The sequence below is a fragment of the Dreissena polymorpha genome, chromosome 6, assembly GCF_020536995.1.
Source record: "Dreissena polymorpha isolate Duluth1 chromosome 6, UMN_Dpol_1.0, whole genome shotgun sequence".
NCBI lineage: Eukaryota > Metazoa > Mollusca > Bivalvia > Myida > Dreissenidae > Dreissena > Dreissena polymorpha.
Window position 1 is genome coordinate 49,035,213 of NC_068360.1, and position 23,356 is coordinate 49,058,568.

General features: G+C 34.7%; 1 protein-coding gene and 1 long non-coding RNA gene across 2 annotated transcripts in view; one reads left to right on the forward strand and one right to left on the reverse strand.

Annotated features, from left to right (window-relative positions):
• Positions 1 to 23,356, reverse strand: part of LOC127834053 (uncharacterized) — a 72,181-nt gene that overhangs the window by 18,005 nt on the left and 30,820 nt on the right. The window contains exons 8-18 of the mRNA XM_052359622.1: positions 20,855 to 20,960; positions 18,488 to 18,571; positions 10,816 to 10,965; positions 9,520 to 9,636; positions 9,117 to 9,196; positions 8,349 to 8,415; positions 7,892 to 8,088; positions 7,366 to 7,435; positions 6,114 to 6,259; positions 5,390 to 5,456; positions 3,684 to 3,701 (exon numbers count right to left, since the gene is read on the reverse strand). Coding sequence (XP_052215582.1) covers positions 3,684 to 3,701; positions 5,390 to 5,456; positions 6,114 to 6,259; positions 7,366 to 7,435; positions 7,892 to 8,088; positions 8,349 to 8,415; positions 9,117 to 9,196; positions 9,520 to 9,636; positions 10,816 to 10,965; positions 18,488 to 18,571; positions 20,855 to 20,960 — 1,102 coding nt within the window. The remainder of the gene's footprint in view (positions 1 to 3,683; positions 3,702 to 5,389; positions 5,457 to 6,113; positions 6,260 to 7,365; positions 7,436 to 7,891; positions 8,089 to 8,348; positions 8,416 to 9,116; positions 9,197 to 9,519; positions 9,637 to 10,815; positions 10,966 to 18,487; positions 18,572 to 20,854; positions 20,961 to 23,356) is intronic.
• LOC127834054 (uncharacterized) lies at positions 13,040 to 16,604 on the forward strand. The gene is made up of 5 exons (XR_008027775.1): positions 13,040 to 13,169; positions 13,521 to 13,585; positions 14,390 to 14,451; positions 14,787 to 14,828; positions 15,244 to 16,604. It is a non-coding gene; the product is annotated as an uncharacterized LOC127834054 (long non-coding RNA).

Below are 23,356 nucleotides of genomic sequence, written 5' to 3' on the forward strand. Positions count from 1 at the left end.
CCAGTGATTTCGGGTGTTACAATTCTCTATTGAATTTGCTTTGAACTGCCGAAACGCACCAGTGCACACATGAAGGTGTACACAATTATAACAGTAAATGTCACAAGTCAATACTGACCTATCTCAACAATCTGTGTGCGTTAGATACAGTATACAATATAGATCAGTTAGTCACAATGCTCTACTATTAAACCCCATGCTGTGCATGTGTTCATGAGAAATGAATGACGTCATTTTGTACATGGGTCTAATTTGTGCATGCTTTCTTGAACAATAAAACTCGGCAATGTTTTTCAGATTAAAAATTTAATTATACGCATTTGAAAATACTCACATGGAATAATGTTTTGTGTTATACCAATTAATGACATATGGATATAACACATACTTGAATAAGGTAGGTAAATAGCGTGTTTTGAGACTGCATAATGATGATAATGTATACATATACATGCATACATAAACTGACAATTTATATCACGCGCCGGATATATCACGGTGGCGATCTTTGGACCCCTTCAACCACGATATATTGGAGTTGCAGTGTATGTCACTGTACATCAAAAATAAAATTAGTTGTTTATGTCAAATAATTAATATTAATAGCTAACAAGACCTAGCTATAATGTGATATGGCTAAATATTACATGTTAGAACTTGTAATAAAAGTTTTCCCTTTTTAAGTCTCCCTGTTTTGAATGCTTAAATTAATGGATTATATTTATACCTAATACATCATCTTCTTCAAACTTAAACGAAGACTGACAGTCTGGTACTTTAACAAGACTGTCACAATCATCCACCAAACATTATAAGGATCTGTCCTTGAGATTTTGTGCAAATGCATTTAATTGTATGAGTATCATTAGAGATGATTTAAAACATATATGCCCATCTGTCTGTCCCCCAAGCCAGCAACATGCCCAATTGCCAATAACCAAGATTTTTTATTATTAAATGCCCCCTGTGACCTTCCTCATTGACTTGAAATCAATTGATCCTTTTCCTCAATACCAATCAGCATAATATTTTATATTTTATTAAAGAGGTATCTAGATATCGTGCAGACAGTGTTTTAATGTAACAAGTCCTTGTTGCCTTGACCTCTCACATGTTAACCTCAATATGCTTCTTCCTTTCTAACAGTATAATAATAAATATGATCAAAGATCAAAATCTAGACACCCAGAACATAAATGATCACTTTTCATGGCACGAGCCCTCATGACCCTCACCTTTGACATGTTGGTGTCAACATCAAAAGGTGTCTTCCTTATTCCTACCAAGACACAAGCATACATACTCAGTGTTTTTTTTTGTTCAAATTTGGGGCCTGTAGTTTATCTCCCATCAAGCTCTTTAACCCTTTGCATGCTGGGAAATTTGTCTTCTGCTAAAATGTCGTCTGCTGAATTTCTAAAATTAGCATTTTCTTCGATTTTTTTCAAAGAATACTATCAGAATAGCAAACAGTTTGGATCCTGATGAGACGCCACGTTCTGTGGCGTCTCATCTGGATCCAAACTGTTTGCAAAGGCCTTCAAAATTCGGTTCCCGCACTGAAAGGGTTACGTTAAACCTTAGACAATTTATTCACATCACTTTTATTCTCAATTTTTAAGCATTTCTTAATAAAAAGACAGCTAAACTAATTTCCCAATTTAAGCCCGAAAGCAATGTGATTTTTCCCAACCCTAAGGCTAATGATCCAATTCCCAAAATGGTGATACAAAACACTGGGACCATCTTAGGTCAAAATGGTCGCTAGATATGATGCAAAAAACACTAATTTCAAGCTAGAAGCCATTATGACCCTGACCTTTGACCCTCTGATTTCAAAATAATAAGGCCACTTCCTTTCCTTTCAAGTAACCAACATTGCATTATAGATATTTGTAGGTCAAAGTGCCCTCTAGATATTCTGAGGTAAATAATTATCATGTTACAAGAATATAGCCTTGATCTGTGACTTTTTGTGACATTGATCTATGACCTTTTGTGACCTTGATCTGTGACCTTTTTATCTAAAAAGCAATGGGATACTAAATTGTCTCTCACGTTACTAGCATATCGATATGTAATAAAGCGTTCTCTTGATATTGTGCTGAAACAAAATGTTATAGTGAAAGACCAACCAAAGGACCCTTGCATAGCAATACATATCCACTGGCATAACCAAAGGACCGTTGCATAGCAATACATATCCACTTGCATAATAAAGGTCTTGATAATCATGATTAATTTCAGTTTTAAATAGATCTACTTTTTTTAATTCATACTTGTTTATCATATAAAATTAATTAATGCAAGCATAAAATATAGATATGTTGCAAAAACAGTATTACATGTATCAATATTGAAACAATAGCTTTATAAAATTTTCAAATGCAGAAATAATGGTTGCATAACAGCTTATTGATTACAGAAGCAACAACATTAATTAAGCAAAATAACACTCTTAGCAAAACTTGAATTTTACTGTGACCAAGTGACCCCAACATGTGCCACTCCCTCCTGTGTTACTTTGTGACCAAACTATGCCCTGAATCTATTGTTTAATAACTCTGACATCTTCTGTTTATACATCACCTTCAACTTAAACAAATTGTGTTTTTTGTGTTTAAAGCTTTAATGGTGTTTTCAACAGTATTTTAGTCATATCACATCTGTAAGTCAACCTACACAAGTTTTTCCCGGGTAGGCTGGTTCACAATTACTTAGTACAGAAACTTATGGCACACACTGACTTCAATCAGAGTTTAGTGCAGAATAGCCCATGAAATAATGTCATGACCAAATGCCAAACAAATTATGTGACCACATGGGAAATCGAACCCTTTTAAATCTATATTCCTCGCTTACATTTTGAAATTAACCTTAAAACTGGTCCTAAAATTTGTATATAAGCACAAAGAAGAAACAAAATCACGTAATGTATCTATGGTAAACAGTTATATTTCTGTACGAGGCGTTTTCATGCAAACATAGCCCTTCTTTATGTTACAATGAAGTGCACACAATTTTTTATGTTTAGCATAGCCATCTACAAAAAGTAATTTCATTGGAAACGTCTAGAATTACTGCATATTGTTCAATAGAAAATTATTTTAAAAGCAAAACATTAAAACGGTAAAACATATTTTTTTAACATAACTTAAATGTTGCTGGTGCTGAAATTTCAGTTTTAGATAGTTTTCACACTTAATTTTATTAAATAAAGGAATGTTTATTTCATCTTCAGCCCTCTTGTGTAAATCTCATTGTTTAAATGTACCCTGTCTCTTTGCTGCTATATGTCACATATATGTTATAAAACTTTGTAACAAGCCCTGATTTCTCAAAAATACTTTAGCCTGCTTTCAAACGTTTGTCTTAAGCTCAATCTTTAAATTGCAACAAAGTGTGCAAAAACATATCTTACAAATTGTACAAGCCTTAAATGAAAATAACATGTGACATTAACAAAATAAAAACTTATCAGTACAACACCATTAACTTTAAAATAGAAATATGAAGCAATGGATAAATGACTTAAGCCAGATTTTCTTAAAACAGGCTTAACTATGTTTGAGAAATCGGGTCCAGATTATTGCAATTCTAGCTCAAGATCTGTCTAGCCCCTGATATCAACATTCTTCCCATTAAACAGCAAGCATCAATACAATCAAGCTGCAATACTGTACCATGAGTGTACAAGAAAGCTGAAAACACAGAAATAGTCCCCTCAATGCATCATTTAGGCTGTGTCGTGCAAAAATGAGTCTTAAAACGATTGGCGAGTCTGCGCAATCACCCAGTCTGGTGTAGAGCTCATCTGTCCACTATAAAGTCAAGACAGGGTAGCTCCTGACCAGACTGCGTAATTGCCCACGCTGGTCTGGAGCTCATCTGTCCACTATAAAGTCAAGTAAGGTTTTGAGGTCTCAATAGCAGACAGGGTGGCTCCTCACCAGACTGCGTAATTGCCCAGGCTGGTCTGAAGCTCATCTGTCCACTATAAAGTCAAGTAAGGTTTTGAGGTCTCAATAGCAGACAGGGTGGCTTCTGACCAGACTGCGTAATTGCCCACGCTGGTCTGGAGCTCATCTGTCCACTATAAAGTCAAGTAAGGTTTTGAGGTCTCAATAGCAGACAGGGTGGCTCCTCACCAGACTGCGTAATTGCCCAGGCTGGTCTGAAGCTCATCTGTCCACTATAAAGTCAAGTAAGGTTTTGAGGTCTCAATAGCAGACAGGGTGGCTTCTGACCAGACTGCGTAATTGCCCAGGCTGGTCTGGAGCTCATCTGTCCACTATAAAGTCAAGTAAGGTTATGTGGTCTCATTAGCAGACAGGGTAGCTCCTGACAAGACTGCGTAATTGCCCAGACTGGTCTGGAGCTACCCTTGCCTCATATGTCATAAGACCCATTTTTGCAAAATGCAGATAATTTCAATACTGTTGCAAAAGAAGAAACACACAATTAACAATATTAAAGAAAACAGATGTTGTTTGTTTGTGTAATAAGTAAATATTAAATGCTATGATGCTTTGCTTCAGGGTTCCCAGCTTTTGGTATGAACACAATTCCCTGATTGGTCCCTGATTTTTCCCTGATGGAAAATAAAAATTCCAGGATCCTAATTTCGACCTTTTTCTTGTTTTTAACATCCTCAATAAAAATATATAGGTGCATCACAGCTGCTATATAAACAGAAAGAAAGAGAGAAAGAAGTAGGTAGTTACTAATACATGTAGTACACTAAGCTGTAACATGTATACTACAAAGCCACTATAGCCAAACAGATGAATTATTGCTGTTTTAAAAATATGGACTTTTCGACACAAGTCGGAAAAGTCTGACCAAACCTGATTTTTCCCTGATTTAAGAAACTTTTCTCAAATTCCCTGACTTTTGCCTGACTGGAAAAAGTGAAAGTCTTTTTCCAGGTTTTCCCTGATTTCCAGGTTGGCTGGGAACCCTGTGCTTCCTTTGTGATTGACCTCTTCCAGTTTGGTTGGTTTTTCAAAACAAATGCACTTCCATTAAATACGATTTCTTAAAAACTCCATGAACAAATAACAAATGACCTTTCCTCCTAAGTAACCTTAATAACAATTTACAATGTTGTAGGTCAGAGTTCTTTAGATATATCATGTAGAAGCCAATAGTCTTAAGACCAACAGAGTACAGACTGACCAACTGATGAAGCAAAGTAATATACCAATGCCTCTAAGAACGGGTTACATACTAATAAAACTGGATAATGCAAGTTTCAGACACCTTAATGTACCTTTTTTTTATGTTTGACAGAAAGATAATGATGTTCATGATGAATCCAGTATACTTCCCATCTGATTGATTGTGGAGTATATACATATATATTTTGGTAAAAGTTTCCAGAGCTTACCTGAACTGGGTCTTGGATCTACAGGGGCTGAGCTGCTTTTTACCCTTTCTTTACCCGTACCAGCACGCTGAAAGCAATGTGATAACTGGAGCTATCTGGTCAGAATAATTGCACTGTACAGTCCCATTGTATTAGTGCTTAATTTGGAAAAACAACACACCAGCCACACAAGACCCTTTCTTGAAAAATTGTATCCAGATTAAACTCAAAGATAGTGTCACTGCATTACATTTTTTACATTTTTTTTATTTGCAATTAAAAATGCACTTAAAAAACATCGAAGTAAGCTTTATTATTTTCATTTAATGAAGTGTTTTTATTGAAAGCAATATATAAATTAATGAATTAAAGTCATACAATGCAGGAAAAATACAGACAGCTAAATATTTTTCCATTATGAGTGCATTTTTTCTGCATTTTCTAGTATATAAAATGCGCATACAACCAAGACAAATAGTGTGCCAATTTTGTTGCTCTGTCTTCTTCTCAGGATTGTCTCAATAATAATATTCTTTAAATGTGCATTTCTAGAAAGCATGTCACATGATGTACAGGATATAGGAATGGGATCAATTTAAGGGACTTTTGGAATTTCGCTTTACCCACGCTACAACTTTTTATATAGTATATAAGTAAGCTTTCCATTTTCAATTTCATAGACTATACTATATATCAAAAAGCATATTGTACCACAATATAATATCAAGTAAACCTAGTTACTAACCTTTGAGGATTGTTTGGCACTAGAAATTCGTCCAGCACTAGACTTTCGTTTCTTTTGGGTTGTTGGTGTACTTTGGGGTAATTTCAAACCCTCCTCAGGGACTTCTTTCTTTGGGGTCTGATAGAGTGGTGCCCTGGCTGGGTCATCTGTAAATGAAGAAATCTTCATCAGATTATTTTAAACCTATTTATTTAAGCTAAATTGAATGGAAAATCTGAGGCTTATTGAAACACTCTTGAGTCAACTGCCTGGGTAGAACCAGTACTTTATGTCTTCAAGGGAAATCTTAACAACGCACCCACAGTGAGGATCCAACCCCTGACCTCCTGGTCCCTAGACCAACACCATATCCACTAAGCCAATGTTTCCTTGCATCAAATTGTATGAATCTGATTAATTTAAATAAACAATGTGTAAACCTATTTGTTTAAGCTAGATTGCACAACAAAACTAAAGCTTTTTGAGAAACTATTGTGTCTGTTTATTGGCAAGGACCAGTATTTTAATGTATTTTAACCCCCTGTGGATGGCTGATAACTTGCTCCAGAAATGCAGGGAGCATCAAACCCTGAGGGAAAATGTACGGCAGCACCCTGTGAGTGCGCAGGAGAAGCTGCTAACACAGGTGGAGGCTGTACAAAATTGCATCCTTGCCTCTAGACGTCAGTTGTGGCATCAATTGTGAAGAATGTGTCTTTGAACAGATCATTTAAAAGCTCCTTGGGTGGAAGTTAGGAAACCCTTGGTAAACTACCCAAACTCATTTGTCACCTTCTCAACACCCTAAGTAACTTTCCAAACCCTGTTTGTCACCTTCCCAACATCCTAAGTAACTTCTCATACCCGGTTTGTCACCTTACCAACCTCACTGAATTGTGTTGTAACCTCCCTGAATTGTGTTGTAACCTCCCTGAATTGTGTTTTAACCTCCTTGAATTGTGTTGTAACCTTTCCGGATTGTGTTGTAACGTGTTGCAACCTCCCCAAATTGTGTTGTAACCTCCCTGAATTGTGTTTCAACCTTTCCAAATTGTGTTGTAACGTGTTGTAACCTCCCTGAATTGTGTTGTAACCTCCCTGGATTCTGGTGTTACCTCCCTGGATTATATTGTTACCTCCCTGAATTGTGAACTCCCTTAGTTAAACACATGGATTCATTCTTTTTTAATTTTTTGAAAAGTGTTCTTGGTCAGTAGGAAAACCTTACTAATTGTTAAATAAATATTTTAAGGAACATGTTTTTTCAACTTACATTCATCTTTTGCAGTTCTCTTTTTAGCAATCTTGCTCTCAAACTTGCCATCACTGGTTAGGGCTACAATCTATAGAAATAAAATGAAAAAAACAACATTCTGAGGGAAGTAACATTTGATTGTATAGGTTATTGACAACATGAAATTGTGCATAAAACAATTGCTTTTACAATATTTATCTGAACAACAATCAGCAATGTTATTATCACAAAATATACAGGTTATCTAAACTTGTTTTAGTAAAATTATAAAATGTTAAAGGACGAACTATTTTGGTATAAAGTATTTAAACATTATTTATTTGTGTGCACTTGGCACAGGCCAATCAATGACGACACTTTCCGCTTTTTTGGAATTTTTGATAAAGGAAATCTCCTCCACATGAAAATAATGTCTAGGTGAAAAGTTTCGTCCCTGATTAGCCTTCTCAAATTGCACTGGGTAATCTGGGACAATACTTGACGCACATGCATTAAGCCCAGTTTTCCCAGAACAGGGCTCATTTCAGCATTTAACAATACCTACCACAAAGCTGTATTCGGTATCAGGTGTGAGTCTCCGCACGGGAAGATTCAAGTCATTGCCTGAGTAGATGATCTTGTCATTCATGATCACGTCGTAACGGTTGAGTCGACCAAGCGGGACCTCTGGGGGGCCCCATGACACGTACAACTCATTGCGACCCACCACGTTAATGTGGGGTTTGGATGGTGCATGGGCCCCTGGAAAAGAAATCATCAAAGAAAACAAGCTTAAAATATGTGCAAAATAGGTAGAATATAATACAAGTTCCTTAGAAAATAAAATAAAATTAAAGACATTTCTTTCTAGATTCAAGTTTTTAAGGCTACATTTCCAACCCTAAAGTAATGAATAGAAGCAAACAGCATAAAATCTGAAAAGCCTGAGAGTTAATCTCAGGCAGGCTGTTCTGCTTTTATGCTGGTTGGATATTGCCATTTTGTGGTAAAGACTTGATTACCCATCTCCGCCGTGACAGCAGAGCACCCAGCTTTCTCTCCTCGACCTTTACTGGTGGCTGCACACACCTGCAAGCAAACACATACATTACTGGTGGCTGCACACACCTGCAAGCAAGCACATACATTACTGGTGGCTACACACACCTGCAAGCAAACACATACCTTACTGGTGGCTGCACACACCTGCAAGCAAACACATACATTACTGGTGGCTACACACACCTGCAAGCAAACACATACATTACTGGTGGCTGCACACACCTGCAAGCAAACACATACATTACTGGTGGCTGCACACACCTGCAAGCAAACACATACATACCCTTATACACAACATTTTCTTACTTAAAATACACCATCTTATAATCCACTCACTCCCCTTCATAAAGCCAATCCATATTTTCTGTTTTCATGACAGTATTATTGGCCTTGCCTTTATCAAATTACTTACTTTATAACATGAAGTCAGCCATCACCGTAAAATATGCTTTTTTTATTAATAAATAGTAACCATGTGTTTTTTTTTATTTGAAAATTGTATGACGAGTTTTAACTTGCTATATGTATATCTCATAATGTCATTTAATATCATAATAAGTTGTTAATGATCAAATTAAAATGTGTTGCATTGTGTCTTTAGTTGGGAATAACAAATGGGTCGGTGTGGGGCATTATGTATTGATTGATAATTGCATCCATAAGCAATAACAGGTGGTCCACTTATTATGCAGCATAGTGCGGCATCAGGTGGTAATGGGTGAACGTACCTCAACTTCATAGCTGGTGTTGGGTGATAGACTGGTAAGAATTATTGTATTCTCCAAAGTGTGCTGGACTTCTTTGTCATCTGCAATCAATGATAATACCATGTAATTAAATCTTAAAAGGTTTTTAAGATTTAACAATTGGAATCAAAACTGAAATAATACACACATTTTGATTGGTCAATTAACCATTGCAAATCAGAGCTGAAATGTTACAGGCATTTTTAAATGTTACAGGTATTTTCATTGGTTTACTGCCAGAAATTATTGCAAAATCAAAGCTTAAATGTTACAAGCATTTTAATTGGTGAGCTACTAGTAATAAATGCAATTCAAAGCTGAAATTTACAAGCATTTTCATTGGTCAATAAATGACTCATTTATGTTCAGTACAGCAGCATCTTACCTAAAAATATGTAGTACCCTTTCAGGGTGCCGTTGATTTCTGAGGGGGAATCCCAGCCTATTTTTAGCTGAGTAATAGTGGTTCCCAAAACACGAACACTCTGGGGTGGCCCTGGCACTAGCATATGGAAAACAAGCCAAGACAAATTCAATACAGTGGCCTTGGCACTCTTTTTTATAGAGAACAAGCCAACTTAAGTCAATACACTGGCCTTGGCATAGAAGTATTTAAGAAGCACTCTTGGTTAATGGGGCCTAATACATGTGTCTAAAGTTTCTTCACAGATTAGCCTAAGCAGTTTGCACAGGCTAATCATGAATGACAATTTTTGCGTAAACTTCATTTTCCCAAAGAAGAGATTTGCTAAAAATAAAAATAAAAAAACTCCATAAAATTGGAAAGTGTTATCCCTGATTAGGCTCAGATGTGTTTCTTTTTTTTGGACAATGACTTATTTTAAATCAAGCTGATAGAAGAACAATAAAATTAATATTGGGCCCACATCCATACAAACCTTTATAGCGACATTTGAACTTTTTTATTTATGCTACATTAGTAATTGAATATTTCAATTCAAGCTTGACAGTTATTAGCATACAAATACCGTATATAAATTTATTTTTAAGGACGTGAAATTTTGTGTTATCATAAATTCTGGCATTTTTATCTGATTTTAAATGTAAAGATTTGTTTACATTGTCTGATGCAAGACTTTAGACATAAATGTCTTTGGAAATTTGATTTTGTGAAATAGAGGACCCATGAAAATACACAAAAATTAGTGTCAAACAAATAATATTGGTTTCACTGTATAGTAAACAACTATTTTGTGATGAAAATATAAGCAATTATTGTTATATGTATTAGCATATATTACATTTAATTTGGACAGTGAATTAATATCACACACACACACAGTTTTGGGTTTACTTTTGTATGCATCAATAGATGCCTGTGACTTTGACATAATTCAAATACATGTACCAAACATAATTAAGAGTTTGCAATACTGTCAACCTTGCGCCAAGCGTTAACATGTTTGTTCCCTATTTGCTTTGTGTTCTAAGGTCTCCTTTAACGACTTCAAGTACTGGTTCTTCTCAGGAAATGAACCTGAGAGTGTCTATTTAAGCCAACATGTTAAAACTTATGAACAGAATGAAAATCTAAATTCAATGTTTTTTACCTAAATATTTAATATTTTATGTATTGTCCTATGTAGTAATGAAAAGATCACAGACCATACTGAATATAATATTTTTGTTTCCTCGTGAGTTTCATCAATATAACACCTACCTGATTCTTCCGTAATGATGGAGACGCAATCGCTGAACGGACTTTCATCCCCTTCTGTGTAAGCCCGTAGTTTGTACACGTATACTGTGTTGGGTAGGAGGCCCACGACATCACATTCACACAGCTTGCCTGTGTAGACACATTTAGTGCCTGGAAATATTTAAAAAATAAATCAATATTTCGCAGTTTGTACACGTACACTGTGTTGGGTACGAGGCCCACGACATCACATTCACACAGCTTGCCTGTGTAGACACATTTAGTGCCTGGAAATATTTAAAAAATAAATCAATATTTCGCAGTTTGTACACGTACACTGTGTTGGGTACGAGGCCCACGACATCACATTCACACAGCTTGCATGTGTAGACACATTCTGTGCCTGGATTTTTTTTTTTTAAGTGTTTAATTTTTTTTTAGAGAAATGTAGCTTTTATTCACTTCCATCAATATATTACAAATTGTATTAATTGTTGCTTTACATTTTAACATGTCAGTATCTCAGTATCTAGCCCATACACAGACCCTGGACCCTTCCCCCCCCCCCCCCCCCCCCACTGGCTTTTGAGTTAGAAATTCACCTTGACAAGTGCCAAATTCAAAAATTAAACAAGGGCTGTTTGTAAAAATGAATGCCTCCCAACTGGGCTGTCAGTTGTAGTGGCAGCCATTGTGTTAATACGTTAGAAACCATTTAACTTCTTCAGGTCACTGTGACCTTGACCTTTGGCCTAGTGACCTGAAAATCAACAGGGGTCATCTGCCAGTCATGATCAATGTACCTATGAAGTTTCATGATCCTAGGCCTAAGCATTCTTGAATTATCATCCGGAAACCATTTTCCTGTTTCGAATCACTGTGACCTTGACCTTTGACCTAGTGACCTGAAAATCAATAGTGGTCATCTGCCAGTCATGATCGATGTACCTATGAAGTTTCATGATCCTAGGCCTAAGCGTTCCTGAGTTATCATCCCGAAACCATTTGGTTGACTGACCGACCTACCGACCGACATGTGCAAAACAATATACCCCCTCTTCTTCAAAGGGGGACATAAAAATCGTGCAAGGAGACATATCCTGCCCCCCCCCCTTCAAAAATTCATGCGTTCGGCCCTGATTATACAATAGAGTTTCTATGACTTTGCCAAGTATATTAAAGGTATTGCTAACAAAGGAATACTGGAAATATAACAATCCAAAATCAGGGGTTGAAAACAGTTTTCACATTCTAACTTTCAGAGAATCACTTCATTTTGATTTTGTAATTGTGTCTCTAACAATCTATGTATTGTTTTCACATGTTCTTGATGAAATGAAAAAGAATATATTTCTATACCATACTTGTTATACCAAAACAAGAAGTCAAGAGGATCAGATATCTTGTGCTTCAATAATAATTATATATTGTTTCCTAATTGTAGGTTAAATAACGAGCTTTAAATATTTTTTTAAATAATTAGCAAGTGCTTAATAGAATAAAAAGCTAGCTGTTAACTTTATGCAAGGACCAAAACAAACATGTATTTAACACAACATTTAAGCCTGGCTATCGGATAACCAGGTACGATGCGTGTGCGCAAAGTGTCACCCCATAATAGCCTGTGAAGTCCACACAGGCTTGTCAGGGACAACACTTTCTGCTGTAATGGAATTTTTCATTGAAAGGAAATCTCTTCAATGCGAAAAATCCAGTTCATGCGAAAAGTGATAAACCTGGAGCCGTATTCATCAATAATAAACTCAAACTTGGACTCAAACTCAGACTTTGGCTCAGGCTTAGACTTACTAAAGACAGACTCAGGATTCGTATTCACGAACGCATTTGGAAATAGACTTCAATAAGATTGTGTTTTTTTAATGACGTCACGACTAAGCGAACTCTCTAGTAGGGAAAACGCGCCAAATAGTGTCAAAAATAGTAGCGGACATGTTTGCTATAACTTATTGAATGGAGTGTTTGGCAGTTGAAGACATCGAAACGAAGCGCCAGCAGGTCCAGATTGGTCCGAGCCAGAGATTGTTTTTAATGCGCTGGTTCGGGACCGCTGGAACCTTCTATCGGCGAGTATAAGGGGATCGGAGCCGAAAAGATTTTGGTTATTCGAAGAAAAAAATGGGACGAGGTTGCGAGTAGAATATCAATGTAAGTTATATGTTATTATCGTATCTGCCTTATGGTTGTAATATTTTATTTAATAGCTTACTTTTGGATTTGCTACCGATGTCGTTTTTACTAGCGCCGAATAATGCACTATGTAAACAAGGGGCATAACCACTCAGCAAATTGTACTTACGGATTTCGGATGTGATTGTGGAATGTGTTTTAGTTTCAAACATTTGTTATGATTTATGGTACGGTTGCACGTTCTTTGTTTCCAAAAATTGCACAAGTGAATTGTTATTTAAGTATTAATAATGAATATTTGTGGTTTCACGGATAAGTTTACCATTTAAGGAGATCTATTGTTTTAGTTTTCATCTCGTACCCTGTTAGATTCGTACACATGTGTGTTTTATTCGTATCTGATTACAATCTGCACATTTCCAAACGAACTTTTTATTTACTACACGTTTACATTGATAACTATTACCCTGTATGTCGTTTATATTAAACTAATCGACAGTTATGATGGCAAACATGAAATGTAATGTGTTTCATAAATACTGCTATACATCATACAATTGTTTTTATTAAACTTTCAGAAAATTTGGGGTCGCAAAAACTGGTGAACAGTGCCAGAAGAAGAACCAAAATTCCAAGGCTCGGTGTAAGTTAATTACTTTTTTGTTATGCTTTCATTTAATTAATTTTGTTGAAAAACTATAATCAATTGCAATTAGTTTGTTTCAATATTACTACATGTCGAACCTAATATGTGTTTTGTATGTGATATAATCACAATGACTACTTACTTATATTGTTAAAATTTGTAAAAAAGCTTATGAGCATTTTCATTGGTTAATGTATGTTTTATGATACTGTATTATTTTGCTGAAATGGTGCTAGAATATATACAGCTAGGTCACGCATTGAAAACAATTTTCAGTTTTTTTCGTTAAATTTAACTTAATAATAATTGTCTAAATGCGTAATTGAACTAGTGTTATAAAAAAGATCTGACACTTGTCAATTCATATGATTATTGATTAAACTCATCAAGGAAATATGCAGGTAAGCTCACCAAAGGTGCACTAAATAACAATATTCATGAACTCGTTCACAGAAATATGGTATGAAATGGCAACTTGTATTAGAGTCTTTGTTTGTTGTAAATATAGCAGGGTTTGGTATAAGGACAATTAAAATAAAACATTAAGATCATTAATTTAGATCGGCTAATTAAGTTGGTGCATTTAAGGAAGTATTTCTATTCCTTTTTGTTAGATACTTTAAATCTCTTGACTATTTCAATTTTGTCTTTGAGTTCATTTATTCAAGGAATGAGTGCAAATACAGATATTGTATTTCTTGGTAATGTACTAATTATTATTATTAATGAGCATAAGTGTATGTGCGTAAGTGTTTTACAAAGTTATATGTTTGAATTAATTTTTGCGTTTAATTTTTGCAGCTTCTTCATATGCGTTACAAAGCAGTGAGCGTGCCACAACAGCCAGCAGTGAAGAACATATGGTAAATAAATAGATTATCATTTATATGCAAACCATTAACCATATGTATAGAACATTGAAAATGCAAACCATATGAATTATATTGTATGCATCACATTCAACATAGTATACAATATAATAGAAATTCACCCTTATATAAAAACAAAATAAAAGAAAAAAACATGCATTAAATTAACATTAAACATTGTGTTTGAAAGTTAACACTGGGATTATTATACATTAACTTAAGTATAGTATATTAACATTAGTTGTCAATTTTATTGCATTGAAAACATCACTGGATTAAATTAATTTAGATTTTTTAAGTGACACTATATTTTTTTCATGTGATTTCAGAGTGTACCAGTCATGAAAGTAGAGGCATTAAGTGTAAAGAATGTAAGTTTTGGATATCTTTAAATTTAGATTTCTAATTGTCTGGAACAAATCTTGAAAATTAAATATTAATAAATTTAACACTTAGATAGCTCTAATTGAAGGTATTGCAGTGCATACAATTAATTTAGAGTTAATAATTAACTTGCATGGATGGAATTCCAGTTCTTAAAACTATACTGACAATACCATCTGACATAGCAAGTACTGTATAATGTTATTATGTAATATGCAACAAAAGTCATGCATTTGTTGAAACATAATTAGCATCAAATATGTTAAAACTAAGTACCAATGCATAGTACCAATGCATACATAGATTATGTGATATATATGTATTAATTTTTTTAACCTTTGAAGATCATAATATGAGAACAAGTCCATTTATACAAATCACACTTTTTTTCCATTTTTGCAGCGCTCACAAAGAAGAACGACAAGAGATCACAAGCCGATACCTAAACAAAACTTACAGAGAAACCGATGGGAAATAACTAAGAAAAATTAGAATAAGAAATAAAAAAGTTGACTGTAGAAATTGAAATAATACATTTGGAGAAAAAGATGTGTTTAGTGTCAATACGAGACCAAGTGCTATAACTCTGACATGTAATAAACTAGTAGTAGATTTATTCCCCTTTTTGTAATTAAAAGGATCTTATTATTTTTTGTGCAACTACTTTATAACTCTATTATTTCTAAAATAGATAGTCTATATTAGAAATAATAGTTATGGGGCAGTTGCACACAAAATAATAAGATTTTTTTTTAATTCAAAAAGGGGCATACTATTATTTCTATGATAAAAATATGATTCTATCCCTTTTTGTACTTATAAAATTCCAGTCAATATTTGTGTGCTTTAAGAAATGTAGGTTAAATATTACATTGGTCATTGTATAATGTTACTGACAGATAAAATACATTCTACATTCAAAGAGGAATATTAGTTGAATGCGGTTTCTTGGGACACTTCTTGATATTATTTGCTTACAAGATATAAATCATTGATCATAATAAAATTCTTAATTCAATGAACTGAATGAAATTCCAGAATAATGGTAGATGCAGTTATGTGAATTTGAAATAAGACATCAACAAATCCTGGCATCATGCTTTAGCCCTGGCCAACTGGCAGTGAACTTGAGTGAAGCTCGTTATTCTGTAGCTGGCATCATACACAGCCTGTTAACATAAAACATGTTATATTACACTAACAAAATAAGACATATTTTTGTAAATTTTTTCTTAGGTATTTGATAAAATGCTGATAAAATGTTTCTTATTTTGCTAATGGCAAACTGTTAAAATTAACATACAGTTGTTTCATTAAATATTTGTGTTTAAAATAAAGTTGTATCAAATAAAAAGGATTGCATTTAGACTTGCACATAACTGACTGTTAAGCCATACCTGAACGTTGATGGTGGGAACGCCCTTTCGCCCTATGTAGACTTCTACATGGTTTACTGGCTTCTTGATATGCACATGCGTCCAATCGATGCACCCCAAAGTACTTGTAAAACCTGAAAGTTGATCATTTAAAATTGACCCATTTTTTTGGAAAAATTACAATGTTAATAAGTAAATAGATATTGATATAAATGGATTATGATCGGTGCATTTATGTGCATTATATTGAATGAAAGTTCTGCCTTATGTTAGAAGTGATGCAATATGCTGATGTGTCTTAACTTGATAATCAAATTTAATGTCATCGTTTTACTATTGATTGAAAATGCAATAATATGCATTTGAGAATAAAATATTATTTCTGTTGTTGAGTGTTTTATTAATTTACAAATAAAGTGCATTACAACAATGCACTTGCCATCAACAAATGCATATTCTACAGCATTTGTCGCAAAAATACATTTTGTATTGGAACTCAATTACAACATAGACAGACACAAGGACAGATGCACATATGGATTCAGGTGTACCCTATATCTTCTTAACAGGGTGTATAATATACACATTAATTATAGCACCTTTTTTTTTAAATTAATAAACATTAATTTACATTACATTAAAGATCAAGAATTTAAAAATAACTAAATAATCGTCATAATTTATTTTGAAAATGTTTGGAGAAAAAAAGTCCCCGATGTAATTTCGAACCACCGACTAGTCGGTCAAATATAATCACGGGCACCGATGCTCTACCAACTGCGTCATGGCAGTGTAACTTAATTCGGCATATACATATCTATAGGTAAATTCCTACATCTATAAATAGATTTGTAATAGTAATGAAATCAAAATTTATGCATAGTAAATGTCTTGTAAACGTTTTCTAATAGGTTTCTCTTTTTAGAAAATATCCATTATTATAGTTTATGATACATGCAAATTATATGTTATTACTTTTTCATTCAAACAACAAGTATTATCCATAAAATTAGTGCATGTTCACGTTCATTAAGTTTGGAGATTATTTTCACAAAAGACAACAAACAAACGCGGACAATTATGAATTTGACAGTTGTTTACAATAAATAAGAACAATTGCAAAATGCACACATCGCAAATGACTCACGTATCAGCGATCGCACCAAGTTCTTGTTTTGCACGAACGGCGTCGTACCAGCTGGAAATTTGACAACTTCAACTCTCTAGCTGTCAAAATATTATTGACCTGTGCACAGGTCTACATAGTTCTGGCTACCATAACTTTAAATGCCGCTTTTTTTAATGATTTTTGCCACGTTGCTCGGGAAAGTACACACTGCCAGGGCGACCGGAACTTGCAGAATCCGCATCGTATTGCGGCTCAACTATTCCTTGCAAATATTGCAAAGAAATACGATTCCCGGTCGGGTTAAACGATACCGTTTGTAAAGTTCAATATCCCTATAAATCTCCAAAGGGTTGGTACGATCTAGATACACTCTTTCAATAATATTATTATTATTACGCAAGGAGCTCGTGCGGCGGCCATTTTGTAAAGTAAACGCTCAAACGACGTTACGTCATGATTGTATAGCGTAAGTCTAAACATTGTAGACTTAGCATTTGAGACTTATCTTACTGAGTCTGAGTCTAAAACTAACCATTTTATGTTTCGTGAATTAAGTTTTGTAAGGCTGAGTCTGAGTCTGAGTCAGAAACTGGAGCTGAGTCTAAGATTTGAGACTTACGTACATTGATGAATACGGCTCCTGGGCAGACAGCACAGGCTAATCTGGGAGGACACTTTATACACATGCATTAAGCCCAGTTTTACCAGAACCAGGCTCATGTATATAGTTTTTCATTACAGCGATTAGTTTTGCCCAATTGGTAAAAGTACCAGTACAGCCCAATTGGGTAAAATAAGCATGAAAAACCCTGAAATTGGGAAAATTCGCATTGTGAAATTGGTGCATTTGATTTTTTGCTCTCAAATACTTTAAAATTGATAATTAAGTGTTGTCAAGTGTTCAATATTATAATTACTTAGGTTCAAGCCATAGAGGTGCATAGGGAAACTAACAAAATAATGCATAGTATTCATCAAAAAAATAATTTATCTTCATTGGGAAAGTGTCGTTTTCCGGTACTTTATTAAGAAGGAAAAAAATCGCTGCATTATCTCTGGGTTAAGTTAAACAGACTATTACTGGTCTTGTAAATGTGATATAAATCGTGAAATATAACCCATGTTCACACACTTTACTTACTGTCAAACAGCTGGTAGCGCACTTGGAAACCACTCTTGGTCACTATGGGGTCCCAGGTAACATGAATACTGTTAGCGGATATTGCTAAAAATAAATAAAATACTTTGCATTCAGAGTGATTTATTTTTTAGATACTAAATAATATTGCAAGTTATAGAATATTTTGCCTACAATATAATTTTTTTTTTTTGTTAACAATGCATGAAGCTTAAAGCTATTATCTGGACACATTTTTAATCCCTAAATATGACAAACAGATAAGTTTTGGTAGTTTTGCAAAATATCTAGACTAGGTTTTATAGAATTAGGGTTGTGTAGACATTAATATACAGTTTTGTAGTCATTCAAGTCTAACAAGACTAGAATTTAAAGTAATGGATTTTGGTAGGCATAAGAATATAACAAGACTGGAATTTAAAGTAATGGATTTTGGTAGGCATAAGAATATAACAAGACTGGAATTTAAAGTAATGGATTTTGGTAGGCATAAGAATATAACAAGACTGGAATTTAAAGTAATGGATTTTGGTAGGCATAAGAATATAACAAGACTGGAATTTAAAGTAATGGATTTTGGTAGGCATAAGAATATAACAAGACTGGAATTTAAAGTAATGGATTTTGGTAGGCATAAGAATATAACAAGACTGGAATTTAAAGTAATGGATTTTGGTAGGCATAAGAATATAACAAGACTGGAATTTAAAGTAATGGATTTTGGTAGGCATAAGAATATAACAAGACTGGAATTTAAAGTAATGGATTTTGGTAGGCATAAGAATATAACAAGGCTGGAATTTAAAGTAATGGATTTTGGTAGGCATAAGAATATAACAAGACTGGAATTTATAGTAATTGGTATTAGTACTGGGATTGGATGGTTTCAAGGCTAGATTTATAGTAAATGGTTTTGGTAGTCATTATAGTATATAAGGTTTATGACAATTGTATTTGGTCATTGTTTGAGTTGGTAAATAAGACTATAAGGTACATAAGTTGTTCATGTTTAACCCTTTACCCTGTCAGAAGCAAAGTGAAAATAGCTTTTGCAACAAGCAGAAAACCAGAACAGCCTGCGAGTAACTAGTAGTCTGTTCAGGATTTATGCTGTTTGCTGTTTATCAGTATTTAAGGGCTGGAAATGAAGCCTTTAAAACTTGACTTTAGTAAGAAAGGCTTTTAATTTGATGTAACTTTTTATGAGACAACAAATGCATCAAAATACGTATCTAACTGGGAAAGGGTTAAGACTCAGTATATTGTAAATATCTGTTTCATGTATTTTTTCACTCACTCAATATGACAGGTGGACTAGGTACTCACTCAATATGACAGATAGACTAGGTACTCACTCAATATGACAGGTGGACTAGGTACTCACTCAATATGACAGATAGACTAGGTACTCACTCAATATCACAGGTGGACTAGGTACTCACTCAATATGACAGGTGGACTAGGTACTCACTCAATATCACAGGTGGACTAGGTACTCACTCAATATCACAGGTGGACTAGGTACTCACTCAATATGACAGGTGGACTAGATACTCACTCAATATCACAGGTGGACTAGGTACTCACTCAATATGACAGGTGGACTAGGTACTCACTCAATATGACAGATAGACTAGGTACTCACTCAATATGACAGATAGACTTGGTACTCACTCAATATGACAGGTGGACTAGGTACTCACTCAATATGACAGGTGGACTAGGTACTCACTCAATATGACAGGTGGACTAGGTACTCACTCAATATGACAGGTGGACTAGGTACTCACTCAATATGACAGGTGGACTAGGTACTCACTCAATATGACAGGTGGACTAGGTACTCACTCAATATGACAGGTAGACTAGGTACTCACTCAATATCACAGGTGGACTAGGTACTCACTCAATATGACAGGTGGACTAGATACTCACTCAATATGACAGGTGGACTAGGTACTCACTCAATATGACAGGTGGACTAGGTACTCACTCAATATGACAGGTGGACTAGGTACTCACTCAATATCACAGGTGGACTAGGTGCTCACTCAATATGACAGGTGGACTAGGTACTCACTCAATATGACAGGTGGACTAGGTACTCACTCAATATCACAGGTGGACTAGGTACTCACTCAATATCACAGGTGGACTAGGTACTCACTCAATATGACAGGTGGACTAGGTACTCACTCAATATCACAGATAGACTAGGTACTCACACAATATGACAGATAGACTAGGTACTCACTCAATATGACAGATAGACTAGGTACTCACTCAATATGACAGGTGGACTAGGTACTCACTCAATATGACAGGTGGACTAGGTACTCACTCAATATGACAGGTGGACTAGATACTCACTCAATATGACAGGTGGACTAGGTTTTGGTAATCTTTTCAGTATTTCTAGTGTGATAATGGCTTCTTCCTTCAGATCAGGATTCACATCTTCCTTCACCTCTATACTCTGAAACAAAAATGTCAGCCTCTCTCAGTGAATAGGGGGTTTAATGCATATGCGTAAAGTGTGTCCCAGATTAGCCTATGCAGTCTGCACAGGCTAATCATGGACGCCACTATCCCTTTAAACTGGATTTTTGCTAATAAGATACTTCCTTCACACCAAAAACACAATAAACAGGGAAAGTGTCCTCCATGACTACTCTGTGCAAACTGCACAGGCTTATCTGAGAGAAGTTACCACTTTAAGCGCATGCATCTATAAACCCTATGTTCTCACAGCGTGGCTAATATCAATTACCTCAATACTATGAAATTTTATTTATTGATAACCTCAATACTCTCAAACAAATATATTGATATCCAGCACATTCCTGTTTAATTTGGTTTCTCATGATATTCTCAAGACATCTGTAAGCTATAGTTGATTTACTGTGAAACCAATAGTACATGTATTCATCCAAAATTAATTTTCATGGGTTTGGGTGGGTTCTCCCAACAACACAATTATATGAATACTTAACATTCAGTTCATGTTTTTTCAACAGACATATAAAAAACATCTAAGAATTTAAGATCAAACAAAAAAACCTTATTAATCCATGAAATACAAGTCAACAGAAATACACAATTCTACAGTTACCTATGCACAGAATCTGACACAATTTAATTTGTCATTGCATACATCATGCTTTTAAAGCAGCAAATAAGTCATGCATTTTTTCAAGAAAGGGAGCCAAAGCAAGCTTACTTATGAATTTCCTGAACAAGGTATATAATGGAATTAATGGAAATCATTGGAATTAACCTAAAAACACTTATAGCAAAGTGATAATTGGACAAACACAAACAAACGTGAGACTGCCTCTGGGAAAACCGGGAATAATGCATGTGTGCAAAGTGTCGTCCAAGAATAGCCTGTGCAGTCCCCACAAAGGCTAATCAGGGACCTCAGAAACAAAATGCTTTAACTCTTTCAGTGCTGGAACCGAATATTGACGGCCTCTGCAAACAGTTTGGATCCAGATGAGACGCCACAGAACATGGCGTCTCATCAGGATCCAAACTGTTTGCTATTCTGATAGTATTCTTTGAAAAAAATCGAAGAAAATGCTAATTTTAGAAATTCAGCAGACGACATTTTAGAAGATGACAAATTTCCCAGCATGCAAAGGGTTAGAACAACAAACCATAAAAGAGGAATGTGTGGTCCCTGATTAGTTTGTGCTGAGTGCACAGGCTAACATGAGATGACACTTTATGTATATACATTAAGCCCCATTGTCCCAGGGCATCATTTGTAATGAATCCAATTTCACTTTTGCCTGAGCTGTCCTACTAAATTTTAAGGTAGCGCACCTCTAATGATTTCCCGCGATTTATTTGACGATCATTGCCGATCTTCAATGATCGGTTATTTCCGAGAGATGCATTTTATTTTTTTCAAAATTCGAATTTTGTTATATGTTTACGTAATTCCTTTACAATACATTATTTTCACAATAAATATTGACTTTGATCCAAATATCATCTGAAAAAATACGATTTCGCGATTTCTTCAAAGATTGGCGAACCTTTTTACCTGTTTACTTATGGATATCTAATTTAAACGTGGTGAAATGTGAAATTGTCGTGGCCTAGTGGTAAAGGCGATGGACATCAAATCTTTTGGGATCTTCCCGCGCAGGTTCGAATCCTGCCCACATCGCATAGTCTTTTTGCGACACGTTTTATTTCTTTTCTTACGTAATTTGATTTAATGTAGCATATATGCTATGGTTTTTGTTTAATATGTTGAAATTTTTATGCACATCCTTCAATTTTTAAAATTAAAAAAACGTTATGGCTAAATTGGGTGATTTACTACTGAAAATACGAATGATGCATGTTGCATTTTTATTTTTATTTAAAAAAGTAAACGGTAAATCTGTCTATTTCTTGGTATTTTTGCTGTTTATAGTGTTTCTATAAAAACTATGTTTAAAATATAACTTAAATGATACTATTTTGAATTTTATGACACTTTGTTTTTAACCGACCCAATTTTTACTTGGCTGAAATCACTTACACATGTACATATCATGGCGCTCTTCCAAAGATAAAAATTTGTAAAAAATAAATGTCTGTAAAAGAATACTTATTTCATCTTGTTTATATTTTAAACACCTTTACTGCATCTATACACACCAACAGCATGTCCATATTTGGAAATTTGAATGAATTATGGAACTTTTATATACCCCAGGGGTGAAAATAAACTGTACAAAAGCTGAGCGTGGGGGTGGTTTTGAAAAAAACTGTATATTTTTTTAAAAAGCATGGAAAGCCTACCTACAAATTTGCATGTAGTTCAGTGAAATAATGCTGATTAAGACAATAGTTAATTAGATTATATTTGGATAT